Source organism: Manacus vitellinus, unplaced genomic scaffold (genome assembly GCF_001715985.3).
Source record: "Manacus vitellinus isolate BGI_N305 unplaced genomic scaffold, ASM171598v3 scaffold_7_pilon, whole genome shotgun sequence".
Taxonomy (NCBI): Eukaryota; Metazoa; Chordata; class Aves; order Passeriformes; family Pipridae; genus Manacus; species Manacus vitellinus.
The window spans coordinates 26,246,301-26,269,481 of NW_021940813.1; the positions used below are offsets into that span (position 1 = coordinate 26,246,301).

General features: G+C 38.7%; 2 protein-coding genes across 2 annotated transcripts in view; one reads left to right on the plus strand and one right to left on the minus strand.

The window, feature by feature from the left end:
- The first annotated feature begins 160 nt into the window (after positions 1–160).
- On the plus strand, positions 161–9,092 carry MFSD9 (major facilitator superfamily domain containing 9). Its single transcript, XM_018084212.3, has 6 exons — positions 161–291; positions 2,307–2,394; positions 3,695–3,738; positions 4,913–5,042; positions 6,826–7,035; positions 7,562–9,092. Exons 1-6 carry the CDS (start codon positions 193–195, stop codon positions 8,347–8,349), a joined length of 1,359 nt encoding a protein of 452 aa, XP_017939701.2. The 5' UTR covers positions 161–192; the 3' UTR covers positions 8,350–9,092.
- Positions 9,093–15,521: 6,429 nt separating this feature from the next.
- Positions 15,522–23,181, minus strand: part of SLC9A2 (solute carrier family 9 member A2) — a 32,823-nt gene continuing 25,163 nt past the window's right edge. The window contains 4 exon segments of the mRNA XM_018083956.3: positions 15,522–17,992; positions 20,020–20,110; positions 21,969–22,100; positions 23,001–23,097. Coding sequence (XP_017939445.3) covers positions 17,622–17,992; positions 20,020–20,110; positions 21,969–22,100; positions 23,001–23,097 — 691 coding nt within the window. The 3' untranslated portion in view covers positions 15,522–17,621.

Below are 23,181 nucleotides of genomic sequence, written 5' to 3' on the forward strand. Positions count from 1 at the left end.
AGGCAGGAAGGGCAAAGTCCTGTGGCGTGGAAGCACAGATCTCTTTACTCTTCGTCCTGTTCGCCTGACAAGGAGGAGACACGGAGAACACGGCGTCTAACGCAAACAACAACACCGACCCCTGTCCCGCCACCCCCGCGCTTCCGCCGCGCCGCCGGCACTGCGCACGCCCGGCGCGGCCGCCGTGCCCGCATGGAGGAGGAGGAGGACGAGGATGGAGGCCAGGGAGCCGCGGGGGCTCCGGAGCGGTCCGGGCGCTTCGTGCGCTGCCTCTACGTGGTGGGATTCCTGGTGAGCGGGGAGTCGGTGGGAGGGCCGCGGTGCCTTCCCGAGCGGCCTGGGGCGGGCGGCCGCGCCTGGAGAGGGGAGACCTTTCCGCTCCAGATAAAGGCTGCTGGGTCCTGGGGTACATCGCTGCTGCTGCTCCTCGGGGAGTTGGGATGCTTGTAGCGATAGTGGTGTGTAGCGGCTGTGCTGTTTTGTCCGGGCGAACAGCCCTGCAGTTTGATACAGGGGGCGTATTTTTATCCTGTGCGTGCCATGGAATAGCGCAGCGCCTTTAAAGGCGAGTCTTGCCTTGTGCTTATAAGAGTGCTGGTCCCTGTGAAATACCCGTGCTTGACGTAAACTTATATTAAAAAAAAAAAAAAAAAAAAAAAAAAAAAAAAAAAAAAAAAAAGAAACACTGAACATGGGTTTTTCTAGAGGAAAAATCTGAGAGAATATAGACTTTAAAGATGGATCATATTCTGTATTGATTCACTAGCCCCAGGAAAGTGCCATTTGAAATTAAAAGGGATTACTTGGAAAGTAAATACAAAGTGAGTACGAATTTGCACTTTGACACGTCGAGATACTGTCTTACCTACCCTTAGGTTGGGCAGTAGAAACAACCTAGTCAGTTTGTGTCCTGGACCAAATACTCCAGGTAAAGGTGTGTTAGAACAAGCTTTGCTTCTTAACTAACTTTTACACTCTCTGGTTCTCCAGCCCTGTAATATCTTGCTGACACCGAGCCAGAGCACACACAGATGTCAACAAAGTGTCCTTTTAGAGGTGTGGAGTGTCCTGATATAATACGGAGCTGTTGCTTGTAATGCAAGCTTCCTGTAGCCAGGCAAATACAGGATATCCGTCATTCAACATAAGAAATCACACATGAAATGAGAAGTAACTACCCATAAGAGGATGGTGGTTAATGGGTCTTGCTCTACCTGCACACTTATGACAAGTCCAGTACTGCCAGGATATATTCTGAGCCTTGTTCTTTTTAATGTCTCTATTAATAACCTGGACGAGGTCACTGAACCTCCCTTGGGTTTGAGATGACACCTAAGACTGTTACTGCAGGTGTTTGGAAGTCATGTACTCTGTTTGTTAATGCTGATGTATTTAATGATGATTCTAACCTTGTAAGTCTCAATTTCAAGCATCAAAAGATAATTAATGACAGACTGTGAGAATTTAGGGATACACATTGTTACAGTTAATCAGGCTTTGGAGTAGTCCAGTTCAAGCAGTCGCTGATGAAAGGTGGTCTTGCTCCGATAGATCTTCTCCAAGGGACAGTAGATGCTGTGTCAGATTGTAGTAGTAGTGGAAGAACTACTACGTCACTGTGGTGAGCTTAACAAAAGAGAAAAAAGCAAAAGGAACAATCAGGAGATCCTTGTGCTGTTCAGGATGGGCAGTGTCCTTTTCCCTCCTCTTACAAAATGTTTTTCACAAATACTTTTCTTTTTTTCTTTCTTTTTTTTCATGTTTCTGTCTTTTCACTACATTTAAGCTATACACAGAGGTGTAAGTAGGTTTAGATCATAGCTTCTTCCCCATTGCAGTTGAGTTGAAATACTGTAGTTTTTCAAAATATACTTTCTTTGCACAAGTAAAAAGTATTTTTAGGTCATTGAAATTACAGACAACTTCAAATTTAAAATACTGGCACCAAGTACTTTTCTCGTTAAATGGGTAAAGTTTAATATATATTAAAGAAATATTTAATGTTTAAATGTGTATCTTGAGAAGGATTGTATCTGGAGGGGGGAGAGGACTGATGTTTTCCTAAGTTTAGCTCCTCCAAGAGGCAATCCTTTATCTTTCAGTTTATGTGTTTTGTAATTTTGTACATACTTGATGCACTGCAGAGGTTCCAACATACCATGTTGACCATGAAAAATTAATTTTCTTTTAACCTTGTGTTGATATGGAGGTAATTTACTTTTTTTTTTTTTGAATGTTGACTGTTATTAATCTAGGTTTATATCATCTTTGTAGAAGTTATAAAACTTTTTCTGCCTTCTTTTCAGGATTTATTTGGGGTGAGCATGGTTGTTCCTTTAATGAATCTTCATATCAAATCTCTAGGAGCAAGTCATACAGTGGCTGGAATAATAGGTGAGTTGTAGTACTTGACTGATTTACCAAAGAATAAGATAAGGCCTGGATTATGCCTTACTGCAAGTTGGACATTGTAACATAATTCTTCCTTGCTAATAGCACAATTCAAAGTAAGTAAGGACAATTTCCTAGTAAAACTGTAAGGGCAGCCATACTGTGTTAGACCCATAGACCTGTCCAAACTTGCATACTGACAGTAGCCAAAAGCACACGCATGGAAAAGAGTACACTTGGAAAGAACTAGGAAGGCTTGGAGTAACATTTGTACAGATGCTTTTCCAGCATCCAAGAATTCACAGCTCAGCAATTTAGAGAGCTAGAGGTGTTGCTTCTAATTTTATTGTTATTTACAGACTCTGCAAACAGTACTTCTGTAGCTGGTTCTCCAAAGGTTTCCAAAGCCCACGATTGCTCCCATTTTGATTAAAATCCTTGCAACTGTCTTGGCAAAATATTTTTTCACTTTAAGGAGTTTTTACAAGTAAATTCTGAAGATTAGGGGGTTTATCTTAACATATTAAGTCGTAAGGTAAGCTCTGTGGGTTTAAAGTTCTTTAAAGTACATTTTATGGTACTGTTTATGATTTGGAGTGATACAAGTATGACATTCTTTATAGCTATGTGTGGTTGACATAGGCTCTGTTATTCAGTTTTTTATTGTATTGCTTTTCTATTTTAGCACTTTTCACGAAATAATTCTGGTTCTACACTGACTTGACAGTATTATTTTAGGCAACAATTAGTTAGAAATATGTCTTCATTTCAACAGTTTGCTTTGATTTTTAACTTAAAAAAAACCTGGGATTTGAGATGTATTCCTATAAATAAGAGAGTCTGGCAGATATTTCTCTCTGCTTCTCTTCGTTCATTCTCTTCTGTCTCTAAGTGCTGATAAACTCCTAGCCTTCAAAATGACAAAGTGGTTTCTTCAAGGTATCTGTGGCCCCTTGCAGTAGGTTGAAGTGCCAAGTGGAAAATAATTAGTCCCTCCCAGTAATGAAATTCTCTCCCAGTTCTGAGAAAGCAACCATAAATGCATGTATCTGTTTTGTTGCTGTTGTATCTGTTGCTTTGTTATACAAAGCAACATCATTCTACCTTACATAGTTTTACAAGTTTTCAGCACTTTTGTTTTGTCATTCCTGAAACACTACCTTTGGTTTGTCATGCTCCCTCTTCCCATTCTTCCAGTAAATTATTCCCAGAATTTCTCTCATTTTTTTATGATTTAAAATTTTGTGTATTTTTGATTAAAAAAAAAGTTTAATTTTTAATACTGGTATTTTGTTTGTTTTAGGATCTCTCTATGGTATAATGCAACTGTTTTCCAGCACATTTGTGGTGAGTTCTAACACTACATTCCAGAGCATGTTGGTATTTCTATGGATTGTAGGGGGGAAAAAGAATGAGGCTAATAATGATGTTTCTTGGCATTTTGAAAGTGCATAAAGTGCTCTTATAAGCATTTTTGGTTGGAGGAACCAGGTTTTAGTTTGTGTGAAAAATGTTTGTTTCATTTATAGTGAATTGCCAGATTTTTCAGACTCAAACGGAATACAGTTTTTAGACAAAAATTAGAATACAGATTTAGGCTCAGATACGTTACTGAGCACGTCGCAGTCACACAGGGTTTTCTTCAGCATTGGTGCTGGTAAAGCAGTTGCCTTCAGTGCAGTAACCTATCCAAAAACATTGTGAGTCAGCCCTTCATAAGCCTGTTATCTACTTCACTTTCCATGCCTAGTGAGCAGTGCCTTGTAATTCAACATATGGTCTAAATTAATGCATTGTATCTTTGCTCTTTGTTTGGCTTTGTTTTCTATTAGCTATTGGTTTTTTGCATCCTAAGATTACCCTGGTACTCGTTTTCTAGCTTTCAGGGGAGCAGATTTCGAACATCTCATGAAAAAACTGTTTCAGGGTTTGTTACCCAGGCCATCTGGGATAATTTGCCAATCTTGTGGCATTTTCTTTGAACTGCAAGACCACTGTCTACTTAAAAAACTATTTCCTTTTTGGAATCATGCTGATTTATAAGCATGCTAAATGCAAGTTTTCTGTTTACCCTTCTCATAACTACTTCTTACCTACGCACTCAGATGACAAACTTCTCATATCTAGGATCATTCCTTTTAGGATGTTCAACAGGTGTCTAGTACACATCAACCATCAATGCAAACAAATATTTGTGGTTGGTTATAATAAGATTTTCAGAAGACCACTACTGCTAATATGTATTGCAGGACTATTTTTAAAAGGGAGAAATTGTTTTTTAAAAAGCTGTATACGTAGCATTAAGTGGAATCATAGTTTTGACAGGTGCACTGCCAACAGGGCAGAACTCTGCTGGGGACTTCCAGATTTTGAGCACTTAGGAATGTTGTGCAATAAGCTTATCAAGCTTTAATTGACAGTCCTTTGATCTCTTTTCTCAATTTAATTTAGAAGTACTGATTGTTCACTGTACATAGCTTAGTGTTATAAAAAGCTAATCTTTCTTTCTGCTTTGTAAAAGGGCTGCTGGAGTGATATAGTAGGAAGACAGTATTCCTTGCTTGCTTGTATTCTTCTCAGTGCACTGGGTTACTTCCTTCTTGGAACATCCACCACTGTGTTGCTGTTTGCCATTTCTAGAGTCCCTGTAGGTGAGTAAACACTTGGCATTTTGCAGTTTAAATTCCCTGTAGTCTTAGCTTGAGAGTTACTACAGGAAAAATCATGGTATGTGGGTGACTACATCATCACCCAGCAGCACCAACTAAACCTTAATAATGGAAAAATCTCTACAAATCAAGAATTCTCATTACTTTTTCTTGAAAATAATTTGAAATGTTGTTGTGACCTAACCCACCAGGCAGCTAAACTCCACAAAGCCACTTACTCACTCCCCCTCCCACAGCGGGATGCGGGAGACAATTGGAATTTAAGAAAGTAAAATTCATGGGTGGAATTAAAGACAGTTTAATGGGTCAGAAAAGGAAAGAAATAGTAATAATAAAAAAGAATTAGAATATACAAAGCAAGTGATACACAATCAGTTTCCCACCATTCGCTGACCAGTGCTGAGGCTGTTTCTAATCAACAACCCCCACACATTTGTATGCTGAGCACACCACCATATGATGTGGAGTCTCCATTTGGCCAGCTGGGGTCAACTGTCCTGGCTCTGTCCCCTCCCACCTTCTTGTGCACCCCAGCATACACACTGGTGGGATGGGGTGAGAGGCAGAAGAGTCCTTGACTTAAGGTAAGCACTGCTCAGCAACAACTAAAACATCATTGTGTTATCAACACTATTCCCATCCTACATCCAAGAAGAAAATTAACTCTATCCAGATGAAACCAGGATAAATGTATACTCAACAACTGTCACAACTTTTATGCCGCCTTGAATGGTTGAAATTTATGAGAACAGGAGTGCAGCAATATCTTGAAAGAGGCTGTTGTAAAATTAGTCATAGCAGGTACTCAATATACCAGGTGACTGCTGAAAATCTTGGCCTGCAATTGCGATGGAGAATGGAATGATATGTGGTTTGGGGTTTTTTAATGCTGAAAATATACCTCAAAGTGATACTAGAAAATTCGGCTGAAGTTTTAGGTCATTGCTTCAACCAAAACATTTATGTTGTACAAAAGCATGTATGTTTGCAGCACAGAAGTGAAGTTTGTGCCAGGGTTTGTAGCAGAGTTCTTAAAATAGCTGAACACCTACTGGGTATATTCTGATACAATAAGCAGTGCTATTACTAAAGGGCACTTTTATGGACCATAGTTTTAATTTAAGAACTCCTAATATTGTTTCTTAATTTAAAGACAACTTGCTAATGAATCACTTGGTTAAAATTTGATTAGATGAGTAGTAGATGTAGTACTTTTTAATCCTGACGTCACAGTGACTGTGACAGCATTGCCATGGTCAGAGGGAAGCCACATAAAAGATTGCATTATTAATATTCTTGCAGTATGCCTAACCTTCTGTGCTATTCTTTTGCCACCCACCACTTTTTCATATGAACTTGGTGTGTTACAATCTTGGCACTCTTCGTATTCAACCAAGTTGGTACAGAGTTATGTCCATAAACAGACAAACCATTTCTACTCCATCAAAGTTCCTGTTTTAGCAGCTATTTTATTCCTAGAGTGCTTCAGCACATGACTTAGTTACTTCTTTCATCAGGGCTGCAGGAGCACTCTTTGACGCCGATGCCTGAATAATTTTGATTCCTAAGTACAAATCCTTAAACAGTCAGGATTATGGTCATGGCCCAGTGTGCTGCGTGGCTCTAGCATTGAAGAATTTGTGATTAATGGGATCTTAAAAATATAAATCGTACAGATTTTGCTCATTGATATTTCTGATAGCTTCTGTCGTCTTTAATCTTTTGAACAACACATGTTTGTTATTTTGTTTATATTGTGTTGCAGGTATTTTCAAACACACGCTCTCTATCTCTAAAGCCCTGCTTTCTGACTTGGTTTCGGAGAGAGACCGCCCTTTGGTAATGGGACGCTTCAATGCAGCCTCTAGTGTGGGCTTCATTCTGGGGCCTGTGGTTGGTGGCTACCTTGCAGAGTTGGAAGGTGGCTTTTATCAAACATCCTTCATCTGTGCCTCTATCTTCCTTCTGAACGGTGGTAAGTTATATGTGACATTTTCCATCTTGGGTCCCTTCATTCAGTACTTTCGGGTTTTTATGCCATCTGTAATACCTTGAATTCGTAGTGTATTTATCATGTATGGCATAAATGTTCTGTATACTGATACTACTCTTTGAATTTGAACCTGAGTGGAAGGAATTTTGGGAATTTTGCAACAGTTAACCTCTAGGTGCTTCTCCTTTGTTTTGCATATATCCCCTTTACATTCAGACACAAATAGGAACTTTTGATGTGCCTAAAGATCAAGACTAGAACTCAGAATTTTTGCTTTAGTCTTTAGATTTGTTCATATGGTATGAGCGTGGCATTTCATTGTTTCCTTTGTTGCTTTCACTACATTAAAAATTGAACTGATACTGTGAAAACACTAGCCTTAAAGATTACAATTTTTTAAGTGAAATTATTGTCGAAGTCCTTTTTTGATTTGTTACAGTCAAATTAATGTCTTTTATGTAAAGTTGATGCAATTGAATGAAATAAAATGATTTCTTGATATACATAGGTCTTGTCTGGATGTTACCTTGGAATGAAGAAAACACTGGCAACCGGAAACATCATCAAGACAAAGGAACAAATAGTTTCGCAGCAAAAGCAAATCATGACCTGCACTTCAAATCAGCAGCTAATAGAGCTGTGACAAACAATAATGTTTTCCAGTCTCCGTGGATCCAAGTTGCAACAGTGTTGAAGAAGATTAAAGAGATTGCATGCTCTAACTTGTGGGATATATTTTTAGTGCGGTTTCTGATGTCTGTGGCTATACTGCTGTACTATAGCAATTTCACTCTGGCCTTGGAGGAGAGATTTGGAGTGAAACCACTGTTTTCTGGATACTTAACAAGCTATAGCAGTGCACTTGGAGTCCTGGCTGGTTGTCTGCTCGGACCAATAACAAGGCTCTATCAGCATAACACTTACAGAGTTCTGTTGCACTCCAGCACTTTCACCTGTATGCTGATTCTCCTGTATGCATCAGCATTGAACATATGGATGGTCATTTTGTCTTCCACATTCTTAGCCTTTTCAACTACTATAGGTCGTACTTGTATCATTGATCTTGAATTGACCATTGGTGGGAATGAGGCCAGTGGCACACTTCTAGGTGTTGGACAGTCTGTGACATCAGTGGGACGTATAATTGCCCCACTCCTTTCTGGAATTGCGCAGGAGTTCAGTCCTTGTGGCCCTCCAAGTCTAGCTGTTGGACTAGCTTTAGTAGCTATTCTGATAATGAACGCAAACAAACAAAAATACTGTAGTCATGGAAATGTGAAGTTAAAAAATCAGTAGGCACAATTTTGGATTGCATAGATGTATCTTCACCTGCCAGGCTTGTACAGTGCTTACATGATCTTTTAAGAGAGCACACTGTGTTCATGTGGAGGCAAGTATTTCTGCTGCAGGGTGCTGATCTACGGGGAAGCCGTACAACAGGTTTGTAAAAACAAAGGAGGACAATGCTGGTTTTCTGTTAACTCTAGATAAATGTTATTCTAACTGGTACCACTAGAACATTTGTAAGGGGGACCAGTGTTGCTATGTTGCTGTATTGTACTGCCTGTGATTTTTTTTTTTAAATGGATTTTTAACCCTTTTTGAGGGGGAAAAAAGAATGTCACGAAATGCACGAATCCTGCTTGTAGCTCATATTTTAAACAGTGTTTAGATTGAGGGACTGTTAAAATACAAAAATTGATTCTTATTATTTAATCAAAGGTGGATATTTGTTATTTAATCAGAAGGAGAATTTGCAATATGCTTGTTGGCCTTAATTTCTTATGCTGTGGTCAATTGCCATTTGTCTTCTGTGACAGTAGCTCAGTTAATAAGGTGTTTGCTTATGTGATTTTTTTGAAGCATACTTTGTCTACAAAACTTGCTGCACACCATGATCAGGCACTTTGGGATAGTCATCCAACCCCTGCTGATTCCTGGTCTTTCCCAGGTAACAGAACTGGGTATATGCTAACTTCGTGTATTAGAAGACCTAAAGTGGACAATTTTAAAATTATACAAGCCGATTCAGACTGAAACTGAGGCTGAATGTAAGTTTTATTGAAATTTGAACCGATGGTTTCTGTTTAGTAATAACTTCTACTGCTCAATTTTGTCATAAATATTTGTAATTATTTCCTGTACAGTTTTCCAACCTTCAGTTTAAGAATAAATTTCCCTCTTAATTCTTTTGAATGACTGTAAAGATGTGCTGGAGCAACTAGCAGTAGTTCATGGATCTTGAATAATGCATCCTCTCTTATCTCAGGCATAAGTGACATTTCAGTGACGAGAAAAAATTTTGTTTGTGTTTTAGTCATTGTTTGAGTGCATGGCTTAATTAATGAGAGGTTACTCCCAGAGCTATACTGGAAGTTTTAGCAGTCCTGTGCTATTTACTGTTCAAGCTCATATTACTTGCCACTCACCAGTGTTTGTATTTCATTTGAAACATAGGAAAAATGTATTTTTCACTGATAAGGTTCCATATGCTCTTCCTAATAATACTTAAAGAAAGTACAAAGTCAACTATATGTAATTGTTGGGTTGAGGGAGGGTTTGTTGAAAAACAATTTAGTTATCTTCTTGAACACATCTGTACAAACACTGTTGCTGCTTCAGGTGAGTCATAGATGGTGTTTTGCATTTTTTATTTTCATTTTCTTCTTTACCTTTTCCAGTGCCTGCTAGTGTTCAGATATTTGTTGAAATATTCCAGTAGCAGCACCATGGGAATATATATATATATATATATACATGTATATATGTATATATGTACATATATATATATATATATAAAACGGAATTGTTTTTATTTTATATATTGACATAATCAGTGTCTTATTAGTGCTATGATTTCAGTACATATCCTTAGAGTTCTTTATTACAATAATCTTCTCCCGAGGAACTTGAGGCATTTTCAAGTGTCTTATCTTTTCTTGCCTTGTTTGGTAGATGCCTCAAAACATTGTTGCCCTAATTTTCCTGTTTTCTTTCTTTTCATCTTTTTTTTTTCTTTACCTAAAACTTTTCAGGGACTTCTGTTTTTCATCTCTAGCAAGGGGTAAAGGAAATGAGTAGGAAAAAAGCTTCAAAAATTAATATATATGAATGATTTAGTAATTTTTCCAATACTTGCTGGTTATATGAGGTAACATTTACCTTTCTAAGGTGGTGCACTGAATAAGTCTGACTTCTGTAAACACTTATACTAACACATACAGCTGCCTGAATATTTTTTACAAAATCTTTACAACTTCACTGGTTTATACATAAGTGAAAAATGTGCTTTCCCCTGTAAGCAAATATTTTTGTTTTATTTTGAAAAATGGTGCTCCATATAAGCTAAATAAAAATGAAATTAAATACTAAAATTGAGAAATCTACAAAAGCCTGTGATCTAGGGGGCATGTTGTAATACATGTTACAGAAGATAAGCCTTTAACTTGTAGGCCAGAATGATTTCTGAGGTGCCACAGAAACACACCTTCTTTATACAGCCCCAGGATCAGAAAAGTTTCAATAATTTATTTTTTTTTAAGGATTAGAAATGAAGTGACATTCCACATGCATCATTTTGTCGTTGTGCTTTTTCCCCTCTTCCTCTGCTAAAACTACAGCACAATACAGAACTGTTCAACTCAATATGAAGTGCAGATTTTTTTTTTCTTCAAACCGTGATTCATATGATCATTTGAATCTGCCTACATTTGACATAAAAAGCACAGGAACCAAGGATTCAACCAAGAAGAACTTAGCAATTTTGGGATGAAGTGCTTAAAGTTACTGTTCCTAGTGCCTGGAGACCACATTCGTGTCCCTTGTGTTGCCTCTTAGTTGCCATAACTGTGTGAGTTCAAAGAATGATGACTCAGTGATGTTCCCAGAGATGAGATGTGACTCCCCCTTTCAAGTTGAGGGAGGAGCAGCTGCAGCTATTTTTGGCTACAGTCTAGTGGGCAAACTACTGAATTACTAGGCAGTTTCTTCAATCCAGTTGTCCTATCTGAAGACTGTAACAAAAGAGATCTGAATATGGACTAAAGGAAAAGAGTTTCTACCAGCAAATCACTGCAAATTAAGATTTTTCTCTTACTTGCTGTTACTTTATTTTGGCTTGGCTCCCTTGGGCATGTAGGAAGGGTAGGGGCATGATTTGGTTTGGGTTGTTTGGGGGGATTTTTGCTTTTTGCTTTTCAAAATTTTCACTTTGGTAAAAGTGACTTTTCTGACAGTTTTGATCAGGCCATGTTGAAGACACTACATATATAGGATATTAATTTATATCTGTAAAACAGCTGGTAGCATATGATATGCACTGATTTTGTTGCTTTTAAATGATGAAGCAAATGTATGATTTTTTTTCATGCTGGTGTAGGCTGTATACATTTGAAGAGATCCTTTATAAACATACCAGTTGTGGTGGGTTGACCCTGGCTGGACACCAGGTACCCACCAAAGGCACTGCATCACTCCCCTCCACAACTGGACAAGGGAGAGAAAATATAACAAAAGGCTCGTGAGTTTAGATAAGGACAGGGAGAGATCACAAACTGATTACTGTCATGAGCAAAACAGACTTGACTTGGGGAAATTAATTAAATTTATTATCAATCAGATCAGATCAGGATAATGAGAAGTAAAATAAATCTTAAAAACACCTTCTTCACACACACACACTCCCCTCCATTCTTCCTGCGCTTTACCTCCTCCCCTGCCACAGTGCAGGGAGCTGGGCAAGAGGGGGTTACAGTCAGTTCATCACGTTTCTGCTGCTGCTTCTTCCTCAGGGAGAGGAGTCCTTCCCCTGCTCCAGCATGGGGTCCCTCCCACAGGAGTTGTCCACAGGCTCTTCCAATGTGAGTCCTTCCCACAGACTACAGCACATGAACTGCTCCAGTGTGGGTCCATACCACATGGTGCAGTCCTTCAGGAAGAGGCTGCTCCAGCATGGGTTCTTCACAGAGTCAGAAGTACTATCAGTAAACCTGTTCAAGCATGGGCTCCTCTCTCTGTGGGTCCACAGGTCCCTGGAGCCCTCTCCAGTGCAGGTTTCTCACAGGGTCATAGCCTTCTTTTGAGCATCCACGTGCTCCAGCATAGGGCTCCTTCACAGACTGCAGGTGGATATCTGCTCCCCTGTGGACCTCCATGGGCTGCAGGGGGACACCTGCTTCACCATGGTCTTCACCACGGGCTGCAGGGGAACCTCAGCTCCGGTGCCTGCAGCCCCTCTTCCCTCTCCTTCTTCACTGACCTCGAGGTCTGCAGAATGGTTTCACATATTCTCACTCCTCTCTGGCCACAATTACTTCTGCACAATAACCTTTTTTTTTTCTGTCTTAAATGTGTTATGCCAGAGTCATTACTATCATCACTGATTGATGGCCTTGGCCAGCAGCGAGTCCATCTTGGACCCAGCTGGCATTGGCTCTGTTGGACATAGGGGAAGCTTCTGGCAGCTTCTCAGAGAAGCACCTTTATAGCCACCCTGGTACTAGAACCTTGCAATGCAAACCCAATACACCAATTCTGCAGAATTCAGTTTCTTATCTAGTTTTCTTTCCTCTAAATTTACTCAACACAGCACCATCACAAGGGTCACTACCATTCTCATTTTCTGAGAATAGGTTGATTATTGAGCAGGTAATGCAGCAACAAAACAGGACAAGGGTTGCTTATGAACTGGCGTGCTTGTTACTTCAGCCACTCTGTAGTGCCATCACATCCCTGCTGATGGGAACCTCTGTGGGTATGTGGAGGTGCTGCCAGTCCCCATTTGGTTGCGGGTGTTGTGGGATATCGTGAAGTAAATGATCCTTTATAGCTTGGTGATTTGGTGTTTGAAAACCCAAGACTTGCCGGTGCTGTTATTGCTGTAATACTGAAGATTCATTCACAAAGAACTGATCATGAATCTTGTAAGGGAGTATATTGGAGCCCGAACTTTAAGAATCAAATGACTGTGAGTGGAGGTCAGGCTGCTTTTAAAAATGAAAGAGTGTAGAGCTTGCTTTAAAGGGAAGCCCTGAAAAATTTATGTGTTAATTTACAAAGAGAAATTAATCCAAAGTTCTAATTATTTTAAATCTCAGCATCAAAGAACTTTTTTCTGAAATGTGCTTCACAATAGGAAACAGTCTTCCATCCTTTCAAATGTGTAATAGATGAAAAATAAATTAAGTAAACTGCAGTATTTAAAATTACTTTTCTTTTTTGTGGCAAAAAAAAATTACTTTTTGAAACAAAACCTGTGGCAATAAGGGTGCTGTTGTAACAAATGACAAATTTAAACCTGAGCACATGAACCACTGAAGGTCACCAGAGCAGCCATCTAACTACTGCCTTCCCTTCTGCAATTTTTGTCCCCCATATTCTGCCACGTCTCACAGGATGAAAAGGTTTCCAAAGCATGTCAGTGCTGTGTGGGAGCCATATCAGGGTTTGCCATCTTGGGAAAGGAATAATGCTAAACCAATCTCCCCCTGTTTAATAAATTGTCTGGCCATCTAATAGATAAGCCAGGAGGGAGATGAAACTCTTTGACTTGAAAATTTTAGGAGAGTCTTCATAGCCATTCATACAACAGACAATGTCAAGCACAGCTGCAGGTTTATCTTGAAAGTGTAAGTTATATCATGATCTGCTGAAAAAAGGGCTAAAAAAAGGACTGTTAGTCTTTCTAGTAATCTGGATTTAAAAAGCACCTGAATCAGGTAGTCCATGATTTCTCTCTATACTGTGTCCTAAAGTGGTTCCTCCTTCTCATGCTTGGACTTGATACCCCCTCCTCCATGTTTTCTGGCCTGAGCCTCTGACCTATTGTTGGCATGGCTGGAACTGTGTATTGCAGATGTCATGTTTTATGCATATTTACAAGGATATTTTTATAGGATCAGAGCTCTTGTAGTACAAAAAGCATTGCTCCAGCTAATTTCACAATCCTTCATCTTTTCTTCAGAGGCTGGGAAATGTTGGCAGAACTTGGAGAAATTTGGAAATGGCACATTTCTTGCAGCATCAGCTGATGTCTGGAATTGGTGGACTTGGCAACTCTTCAGAAAGTTGGTGGAGGGTAAGTGTGTTTGCTCCCAGAGAGCCCAAGATACTCTTCACAACAACAGGCATATTAGTTTGGCAATTTTTTTAACTATGTTTTTCCATGTGATTTCTGTGTGGCATTAGTGGAGAAGGATATTCTAAAGTTTCTAAATTGTTAGGCAGCACAGTTTTCTTTTGATGAACTGGTTTCAGTGAAGTTTGCATTATACTTTAGTACCAAGTAGGACAGCCCTTAAAATTTTGCCTTTCATGGCAAAATATTGTTTTTTCTTTCATATATCTACCTAAAACAGATAACTGGATGTCTATCTACTCTAGCCCTTGCTATACCTACTTTCTGATCTATTTACTTTCAATTTATAGGCCTCTCAACAGCTGAAGGGGGAAAGAAATTCTCAGAAAACCCTAATTCAGAGTGGAACATATATATTTTCCCTAAAACTGTAAAACTGAACTTGCTTCATCGAAAACACACTAAAATATTTATACTACAAGAGTGTACTGGGTAGTCCATCTGGAAACAAAACATCTGTATGTGGCTTTGGCATGTTTCCCCATCACTGCTGAAGATGTGGTTTCCTGAAAAAGTGAGAAACGTCCCCAGTCAATACATGACTTTCCCCATCAGATGGTGCTCGAGGACAGATTTATTGGGCATTTCATCTCCAGCAGACAAACTCTCATTGACACAAGATGAAGGAAGTGTCTCCTCTGCAAGTTCAAAAACTGCTATCTAACTTGTTTTGATTCTGCAGGAAAAGAAAAAAAAGATATAAAAGGTAAACCTCTGACCCGAACCAGAGCAAGAGTTGAATGAGAAGGGTTACCTGTGACACTGACCGTGTCACCTGCTGCTGTCATTGCTACTGAATAAGAGAACACCCAGGAAATCAGTTTCCAGAGATGACAAGGGTCTGATTCAGCAGTAGTGGAACAGAGCCTGAAAAGGGTGGGAGGAGCAGGAGTGAGGAAGGCAGAGAGTACTTGCAAGGACACAGAGTCCCAGGAGATTTGCAATTCTGCTTCACAGTGTAACCATGCTGGAGATGTGCCTTGATGCTTGTATTCTGTGGATTCTAAAGTGATTTGGAAAGGTAACAACATGCTGTGATGTTTTGAAGCAACAAGAGTTTAAGACTATATTTCATAAAAACGACCTTCAATTTGATGTGCTTGTACTATGGGGCAACCACTTTAAGTACCAAGATCTGAGCATGCACGGCACTAATGGGCAACTAGCATAGCAGTAAGGTTCCTGAAACCTGCATTCATTATTTAAAATTGTGCCATAAAAAATAACGACCATTTGAAAAAAAAATAAAAGGCAGCTTTCCCCAGATAGAAGCCAAATGCTTGGTCATTACCAGCACATGGATGAGAAAACTCCACAGAGAGTAAACTAAATGTCTATGTGCAACATTTCACATTTATTTATTTTGTCAGATTTCAGATGGGCCTGATATAAAACACCTAATATAAGCATTCTGATCTGCAAGGAGGATGTCTCAAAACTGAAATCCAAACTCGAGGTTTTTTTCTTACTTAAACATGATCCCAATAATGCAGTGACAGAGTATTCACTGACAATTTTACTGATGAAACATACTTTCCTGTTGAAATACAAATTTAAATTTGTTTTTAAAACTTGCTGGCTTTGTTTGAAACTAATTTTATTTCCAAACAAGAGATGATCATTAAAGGACAGGTAAGTATTGATTTCCACAAAAATCATTTGTTGAGAATAGCCATGAGCTTTTGACTGAGATTATAGCATTCACACAGTCATCCCTCTGCAGCATAGACTTTGCATTTGCCACACAGCAGAAACTTCCATAGCTGGAACAGAGGAAAAAAGAATAAAAGAGCTGTGCCAAGGAATGAGCTTAGGAAGGTTTGGTATTTCAAATACACACATGAAATAAATATTTTGGAAAAGCTGTTAGAAGAAGCAAAGACTTAATCCCCATTTATCAACCCCACCCACAATCATTTGAAAGAAATCTACCCTGTGATTTTAAAAGAAAACTCTGATTTTTAATAGTTCTTTCAAAACAAGCTTAAATAATAAAAAAATTAATCGTATTGCCCACAGATTTAGAAATGTGCTAATGAAAGAGAACAGTTATGATTTCACAGTGTACATTCTTCAATGACAGTTATCAATGTTGTAACAAGTAGAATGATTTCTGCATTATGCTGAAATGTGTATCTGTGCTAATGCAAGCTTAGTATGTAGATTAAGTGGGACAGAAAGTGCAAATTCCTGAGAGCTACAGGAGTATTATTTATTTTAATGCACCCTCCCTTCCCATATGCCTTCAAATGGCAGCCATTGACACTAGGATCAAGAAGTCCATGTTATTAAGGTGCACAGTGACTTCATCAGATTCCAGGGCCCCTCTCTGCTACTTTTCTGTAAAAACAAATTAGACAGAACATTTCTGTTCCTTGGAGTGCATAGCTCAGACAAAGAAAAGATTATCTTTCCTCTTTTATAGATGAGGAAACAAAAAGTAAAACAAGTTGACCAGGGTCACAAGCATGAGTGAGCAAGCTTTCTTGAGTCTCAGTGGTCCCTGACTCAAACAGGAGACTGCTCTCTTTGTCTACGTGCAGTGCTCTGTAACTATTCTACTGCTGTATTTGCATTGCAACCAAGAAACTAAGGTGCAAAAAGCAATTTTGATTAAGAACATTATTTATCCACTTGAAGTTTTCTTTTTTTTAGGCCTTCTGGTGTCCCGCTAGTTGCTCTCAGCTCTTGCTGACATTAGTGAAAGCCAAGGTAATTCAGTTTTTCTTTGGTGATCCTTAGTACCTTTCAAAGGTAACATATTGCCAAAAATTCAGAAAGTAAAAATTCAAGCTATTCAGGTCTTGTCTCTGTTGCGAGTCCTTTATATAAGCCGTATTTGCAATTCTGCCCCTACAGCTTGTTCCTTCTCTTCTTCCTCTTTTTCTGCATCACAGGTCCTCGAACAAACTAGGCTTCAGGAATATATTTATTCTTCTTTAGAAGTCTATATGATAGGTGCATTGTGCAATTTTCAGTGTTACTCATACTAAAGCTCTGGTTAAAACAAGTATTATTGGTTATAAATAAAATATGAAATGATACACTTTTTTTTTTTTTAAGAATCCATTCATCACTGGACTTTCAACAATGATTTTCAATGGATAACTAGGTATTGAACTTCCATGACTTGGTTCCATAAGGCGATAAGGCACATTTCCATACTATCTTAATAGTGGAAATAAATTAAATTAAAGCATTGCCATAAGTTATTTATAAAAGAGATGATTCTTTTTAATGTCTTCAGCTTTGCAATTGTTCCAGTATTCCTTTCACTTAGTTAAAGGCATTGACTTCACTCAAATGGAAGTGGTTAGACCCAAATTGAGGCTTGTTTGGTTATTTTAATGGATCCTGCAGTCTGATCAGATAGTGTAGAATTCTAATTCAGTATGTTCATGATTTATTAGCAATAGTTCTCTTTTGGCTGTGTTCAGTACGGCTGGTTCTCAGGCTTATTTCTCTGCCTTTCCCCTTGCGATGCCTGCCTAACTAACCGTGGTGGTGGCATAGGTCTTGCTGGCCCATGGTCTGCAGTCAGATCTTCCCTGCTTAACGTGCCAAATCTTGGTCTTGTGAGCAGTGGCTGCCTGAACCCAATGGACGGCTGAGGCAAGGTGCTTGGTTCCTGCTGCTCTCCTCGTCCATCCTGGCTTCCATCAACTTCATTCTTCCACTCCACCCTAAACTCAGGCAGTGGCCTCTGCTGTCTCAGTCTCTGGTCTCTCAAGATTTTCCCTGCTCTGGGTCTTAGATTGAGCACTGTAGTAGCGGCATCCAACTCGGAGTCACTGCTGTCACCCACTGTTAATTGAAAACAAAATTAAAATTTTAAGTGCAGAATATAACTGTTCCAGGAATATTCAAATAACAGCATACTGAGCATTAGTAGCCATAGAAAAAAGTTTCCCTCTATTTCCTAAATTTGGTGCTTTCTGATTAGACCCAGTAACAACAGCCTCTTAACTCCTCCAGTATAGAGGACAGATCTGACTTACAAACACCTCTCCCCTCAAAACTGTGATTTTTAGAAAGGCCTCACTCAGCTTCTCCTTGATTGCCAAGTGCGTCCTTGTTTAAATTGACACTTCCCCAGTTCTGGCTCTGAACCTGGAAAACCTGTCTTTTTCTGAGGTACTTGGGGTCTATTCCTTGCTTACATCCAAGCAGGATACAAAAATTAGATTTCTTACCCTCATATCCCAAGAAATCTAAACTGAGAGGCATTTCCAGACCATAACATGTACAGGGGCTCTAGAAATGTGACTGGAAAAGGAGCATCAATACCAAGCAAAGGATCTTTCAAGGTCAATGTATAGGTGGGAGGAAACATCCTATCCTTAATATGCCTGAATGTCAGACATGAAAGAAAATCCACAGGGCAAATCTTACAGGTTGCAAGTGGTGCAGACTATTTCTCCTGCTCACAGTAGGGTAGAAAATGGCCAAGGGAAAGCTGGCATGATTGTTTAGGGAATGCTCATAGATGATCACTACCAGGTAAACCAAGCTGGAGATTGCCTGGATGTGCACATGTGCATATATTTCTTCTCAGCAGATTTCTTTAAAATGAATTAACATCTTCATCAAAACTTTCACATTTGAGTAATTTGATAGTTATTTTAACAATAAGTTATGAATGCCTCTGATTTGTTCTTACACTTAAGTCAGAAATGATATTTTAAATATATCAAAGTAAAGAACTGTGTATTGTGCAACTGTCATAATAACAACTTCCATTAGGAGCCTTCATGTTATTTCTTTTAAAAAGGTGAAGAAGGAGTCAACAAAATATACAACCATGTAATTGTCCATTCACCCAGATAATTATATATCAAGGAAGGTCTTCATCAGACTGTGTTTTCAGGCTTTTCCCCTCCTAAATATGTCAAATAATATATTTTTTGACAGCTGAATAATCTGGAGGCACATTTTCTCTCTAATTCTAGATGACGGTAGGTGACCTCTGCAGACATAACTACAGAATAAAAGGCATCCTACATTCAGGAGAGCAAAGATGTAATTATTAAAAGACAAAACCATGCTCTATTGCTAAATTAACCAGGAAGGGTGGAAAACTAATTAGGGTGGAGATCAGGACATTTAGTAACTTTGCAGAGATTTAATCTTCCCAGCAAGAGATCTTGATGGTAGCTTGTCATGAAAGGAAATGCTCCTGAGCACGGTATAAGCATGGTAATGCAACCAGTAATAATCAAAAGTAATATACAGAATTGGGCAAAGTTTTTGCATCTAATAACTGTCTTCCTCCAGATTTTGTTTTTAATTTTTTTGTTAGAATTCAAGAACTCCAATATAGAACATTTGTGAGTTTATGCAGCGGGAAAAAATTAACAATTCGTTTGTAACCCAGAGCATTTTGAGAAGTTCTTCACGAGAACAATAAACCAGACCTCACGTTCTCATTCTCCTCTCTGTTTTGGTTCTCAGAGCAGTGTCCTCTACCCTGACCCCAGTGAGAAAAGAAACCATATAGCCTCACAATCCAAGAGGGATATCTGGACATTATGGAATAAAGGCAAGGAGAATGAGCCATAGCAGTGTTCCTGGTGCAGAAGTGTTTCAGGCTGCTGCTTGCTCACATGAGGAGATGTGCTGGGAGGACTATGCCACTATAGAATAGGAAGTGAGAAACCCCACAAAATGCTGCTGTCCATGGCATTTCTCTACACTCAAATTCCTGCTTTAGGACCCACTGCTTTTAATGCTCTAATATTCTGATTTCTCTAAATCATTCCTGGAAAAACTTTCCTTCTATATATGCAAAATGACTGCAGCACAGTAAGAGACAGCAGAAAATTTTTCATTACCTCTGGAAGATGTTTTATTTCTCACTCGTAGTTTCTCTGGGAGTTTAGTATTTTTAGGAAGTGAAAGGAATCTTTTTGTATTTGCAGCAGCCTGCGTGTGAAGAAATACAAAAAATGTTAAGTTACTGCAGACTAGTGTACCTGCATAATGTGTGTTAAGATACACATCTGAGGCTTGAACGGGTTTATGTAGCTAAAGGGCTGGGGAGTAGTTTGGGATTAGCTAATATGTGATCTTTTACTACACACTCAATGCTGACTGCTGTGCTAACTAAGGCAAAGACTGTGTAATCTCAAACAGCTTAATCAAATGAAAGCCTAGTGATATGCCCTCTGAGATCAGAGTTAATAAATATATGGTCTCTAACTTCAACCTTGTCTGTACAGGTTTTCCTAAGGAAGGCAAACACTGCAAGCATGGCAATTCATGCAGCTCCATGTTAGAAACTTTTTATTAGTCAGCTGCAAAAATTTGGTTGAGACTGAAGCTTGGGCACAAGAAGTAATCTGTGTTCTGATTCTGCAAGTGCTTTATACATATAAATGACTTTATACAGTTGACTAGTCACACTGAAGTTGATGGGGAAGTTAGGAACTAGCGTGATCATTTACCAGTTCAGGGCATAAAATCCTTGTTTTCCTCAGAATAAGCTTTAAAGACCCAGGGAGCAGAAAACACCTCATACTTTCTGAAACATGAGAGGTACTTTCCAGGACAAGTTGCTTTTTTTAAAATTCAAGTTTCTCAAGGACATCCTTTCTTAAATTTGTTACAAAGATTTTTTAAAAACTTTATAGTCTAGCTTTCCTCTGATTGTACCATTCATTGTGGCACACTCAAAGCGAACCTGATAGGAAATGTATTTTCTGTGAGATATTTTTCCTCTTCAGGTTTTTCTTCTTTTCCTCTCTTTTCTCTTTTTCCTCTTCCCTCTGTGGTGGATTTATGTATGAATAATTATTTTTAAAATTACAGCCTGTGCGTTTTAAAAAGTTGTAAGTCACCCTGTTTCTCGCCCTGACACAAAAATCATGATGAGTCTCCTCATTATTCCACCTAGAAATCATGTATTTGTATGACAAAGACAACATACATAATTGTGGTTGAGAGGGAAGAAATCATTCAGAAACAGTCTTATTGTCACAATTAACACCACAGCAGCCCTGGTAATGAGATACAGCAATTTTGGAGGCATTATTCCAGCCTCAGCTGATGGACAACTGTATCCATTAAGACAACAGTCACTAAGTATTCCTGTAACATGAAAATACATATTTATAGGATGGTTAATTTCCTTGATACCCGATATGATTTGGAGGATCAGCTTCCCTGCTGATTCAGCATTCTCCATTCAAATATGGTCAGAAGTTTACGGTGTGGGTATTGCAGGATTGCCTCAGAGAGCCAAATATTATCCTGCCACAGCAGTTCTTGTAGGTAGAAGAGGTGTCCCTATTCTGTGTCAAAACCTGAAGTCCTGACTATATTTTATGACTACTACACCATTTTTCAAGTGAAGAGTTCACTCTGACTAACTCAATTAAAAGCTCTCTTTCCCATATTTTGGAGCATACTGTAAATAGTTTTTCTATTTTAAAGTAATTTTTACCTCAACTATCCACACATCATCAAAACACTCATAGAGAATACTGATCTTAGAAGTACATTGTGTACAGAGCCTGTTCAGCTTCTCTAAGATAAAATTATGTCATCAGATCCCATTTTCATATCACACTCTACAAGACTGAAGCTTTGCTGAAGTGGTCAACACAAATAAGGGGCCCACAAATGTGTGCAACTCAAGGTGGAAGGGTGACATTATATGTATAGTTGTCTTCCAAATTCAGGATTTTTTTTTTCTGTATGTCAGAAGATTTTTTTTCTGCATGACAATTAGCTACAAAGAACTGCTTTCTACATAAAAAAAAAAGAAATAAAATGCAAGTACCGGTCTTTCTCTTGACAGGCTGTTTGTTTTCCTCAGGCTCTCCCTGAGGCTGTGCCGGCGACGGATCAGAATTTCTTTGGCCTGCTTTTCGTTTGCATCTGCAGCCAGGCTATGTCGGTTGTAGGACATTGTCTGAAATACAAAAGCAGTGATCACAGCCTGAAAAGCATGATGACAAATGTGTTGAACTATATGAACAGGGCAAAACAGGCTTTTTGCTTTTAATGTTTTCATAAGCATCGTAAATCCTTGTGAACAAAATCATATTGCAGATGATTAGGAACAAGAAGAGTAATTATGCCAGCACTTTTTTAGTCATCTTCTTCACCATCACTTGTTTCATTTGCTGCTTTGTTTTTTATTTAACCTGCTGATATTTATAATGAAAGAGCAAATGGAAAAAGCTGGCTTAATACAGTGTTCACCCGCACACTGTAGAAGCTCGGTCAGTATGTCAAGGATGCATATTTGAAAGTGATGAGTCACCTAAGGGGAAGTCATTTTTACCTCCAGCAAGCTGAAGCTTGCTCCATTTTTGAATGTTTTCCAAAGGCTCAGGCATTCAAACTACTTAGCCGCAGGAGGGTAAATGTGAAATGTCCTTTTGCTTTTAGTTCACTATTTTTCCAGCTCATCACCTCTGCTCTTAATACAAACAACTTCACAACTGTAGGCAAATAGGAAATCTAATCCCATATCAAAGAGTGACCAAAATATTGATATAAGTAGACAGTGTTGGGTTGAATTTGCACCTATGATCCTATTTTAATACCATACATATATTGGAGATAATAGGACAAAAACATTAAGCTTTATCAGTAGTATAAGATCAAGTAAGCTATTTACACTAAGGAGTATGGATATGCTACTGTACATATGATAGGACATGGATTCAAGGCAACAGAGGTAAATAAGAGCATTAATTATTATTCTGTGGTAGAGCAGATGTACTAGCCCAAAGATATGTTAGGAAGATAATCAGCATATTCAAAGACCAGTGGGATATTTAAGAACGCAAAACTTCATCCTTACTCGATGTCGTATTTGGTAGAGATTCTTTGTTAATATTTCCCGCATGTTTTCCATTTCAGTGGGAGAAAGTGGCTTTATCTTTCCTTCATGATATTCACTGTTGTAGGATGAAAAAAAAAAGTAGAGGAAAGAGAGAGAGAGAAAAAGATTGTTTTTCTATTTATGACCGGGAGTTACATTT

What these genes read in the sequence shown, in the direction of transcription:
- MFSD9 (XM_018084212.3), top strand. Translation starts at nt 193, where the DNA reads ATGGAGGAGGAGGAGGACGAGGATGGAGGCCAGGGAGCCGCGGGGGCT. An exon ending in TGTTTTCCAGCACATTTGTG is followed by an intron (nt 3,739 to 4,912) that starts GTGAGTTCTAAC and finishes GCTTTGTAAAAG; the next exon opens with GGCTGCTGGAGTGATATAGT. An exon ending in CATTTCTAGAGTCCCTGTAG is followed by an intron (nt 5,043 to 6,825) that starts GTGAGTAAACAC and finishes ATTGTGTTGCAG; the next exon opens with GTATTTTCAAACACACGCTC.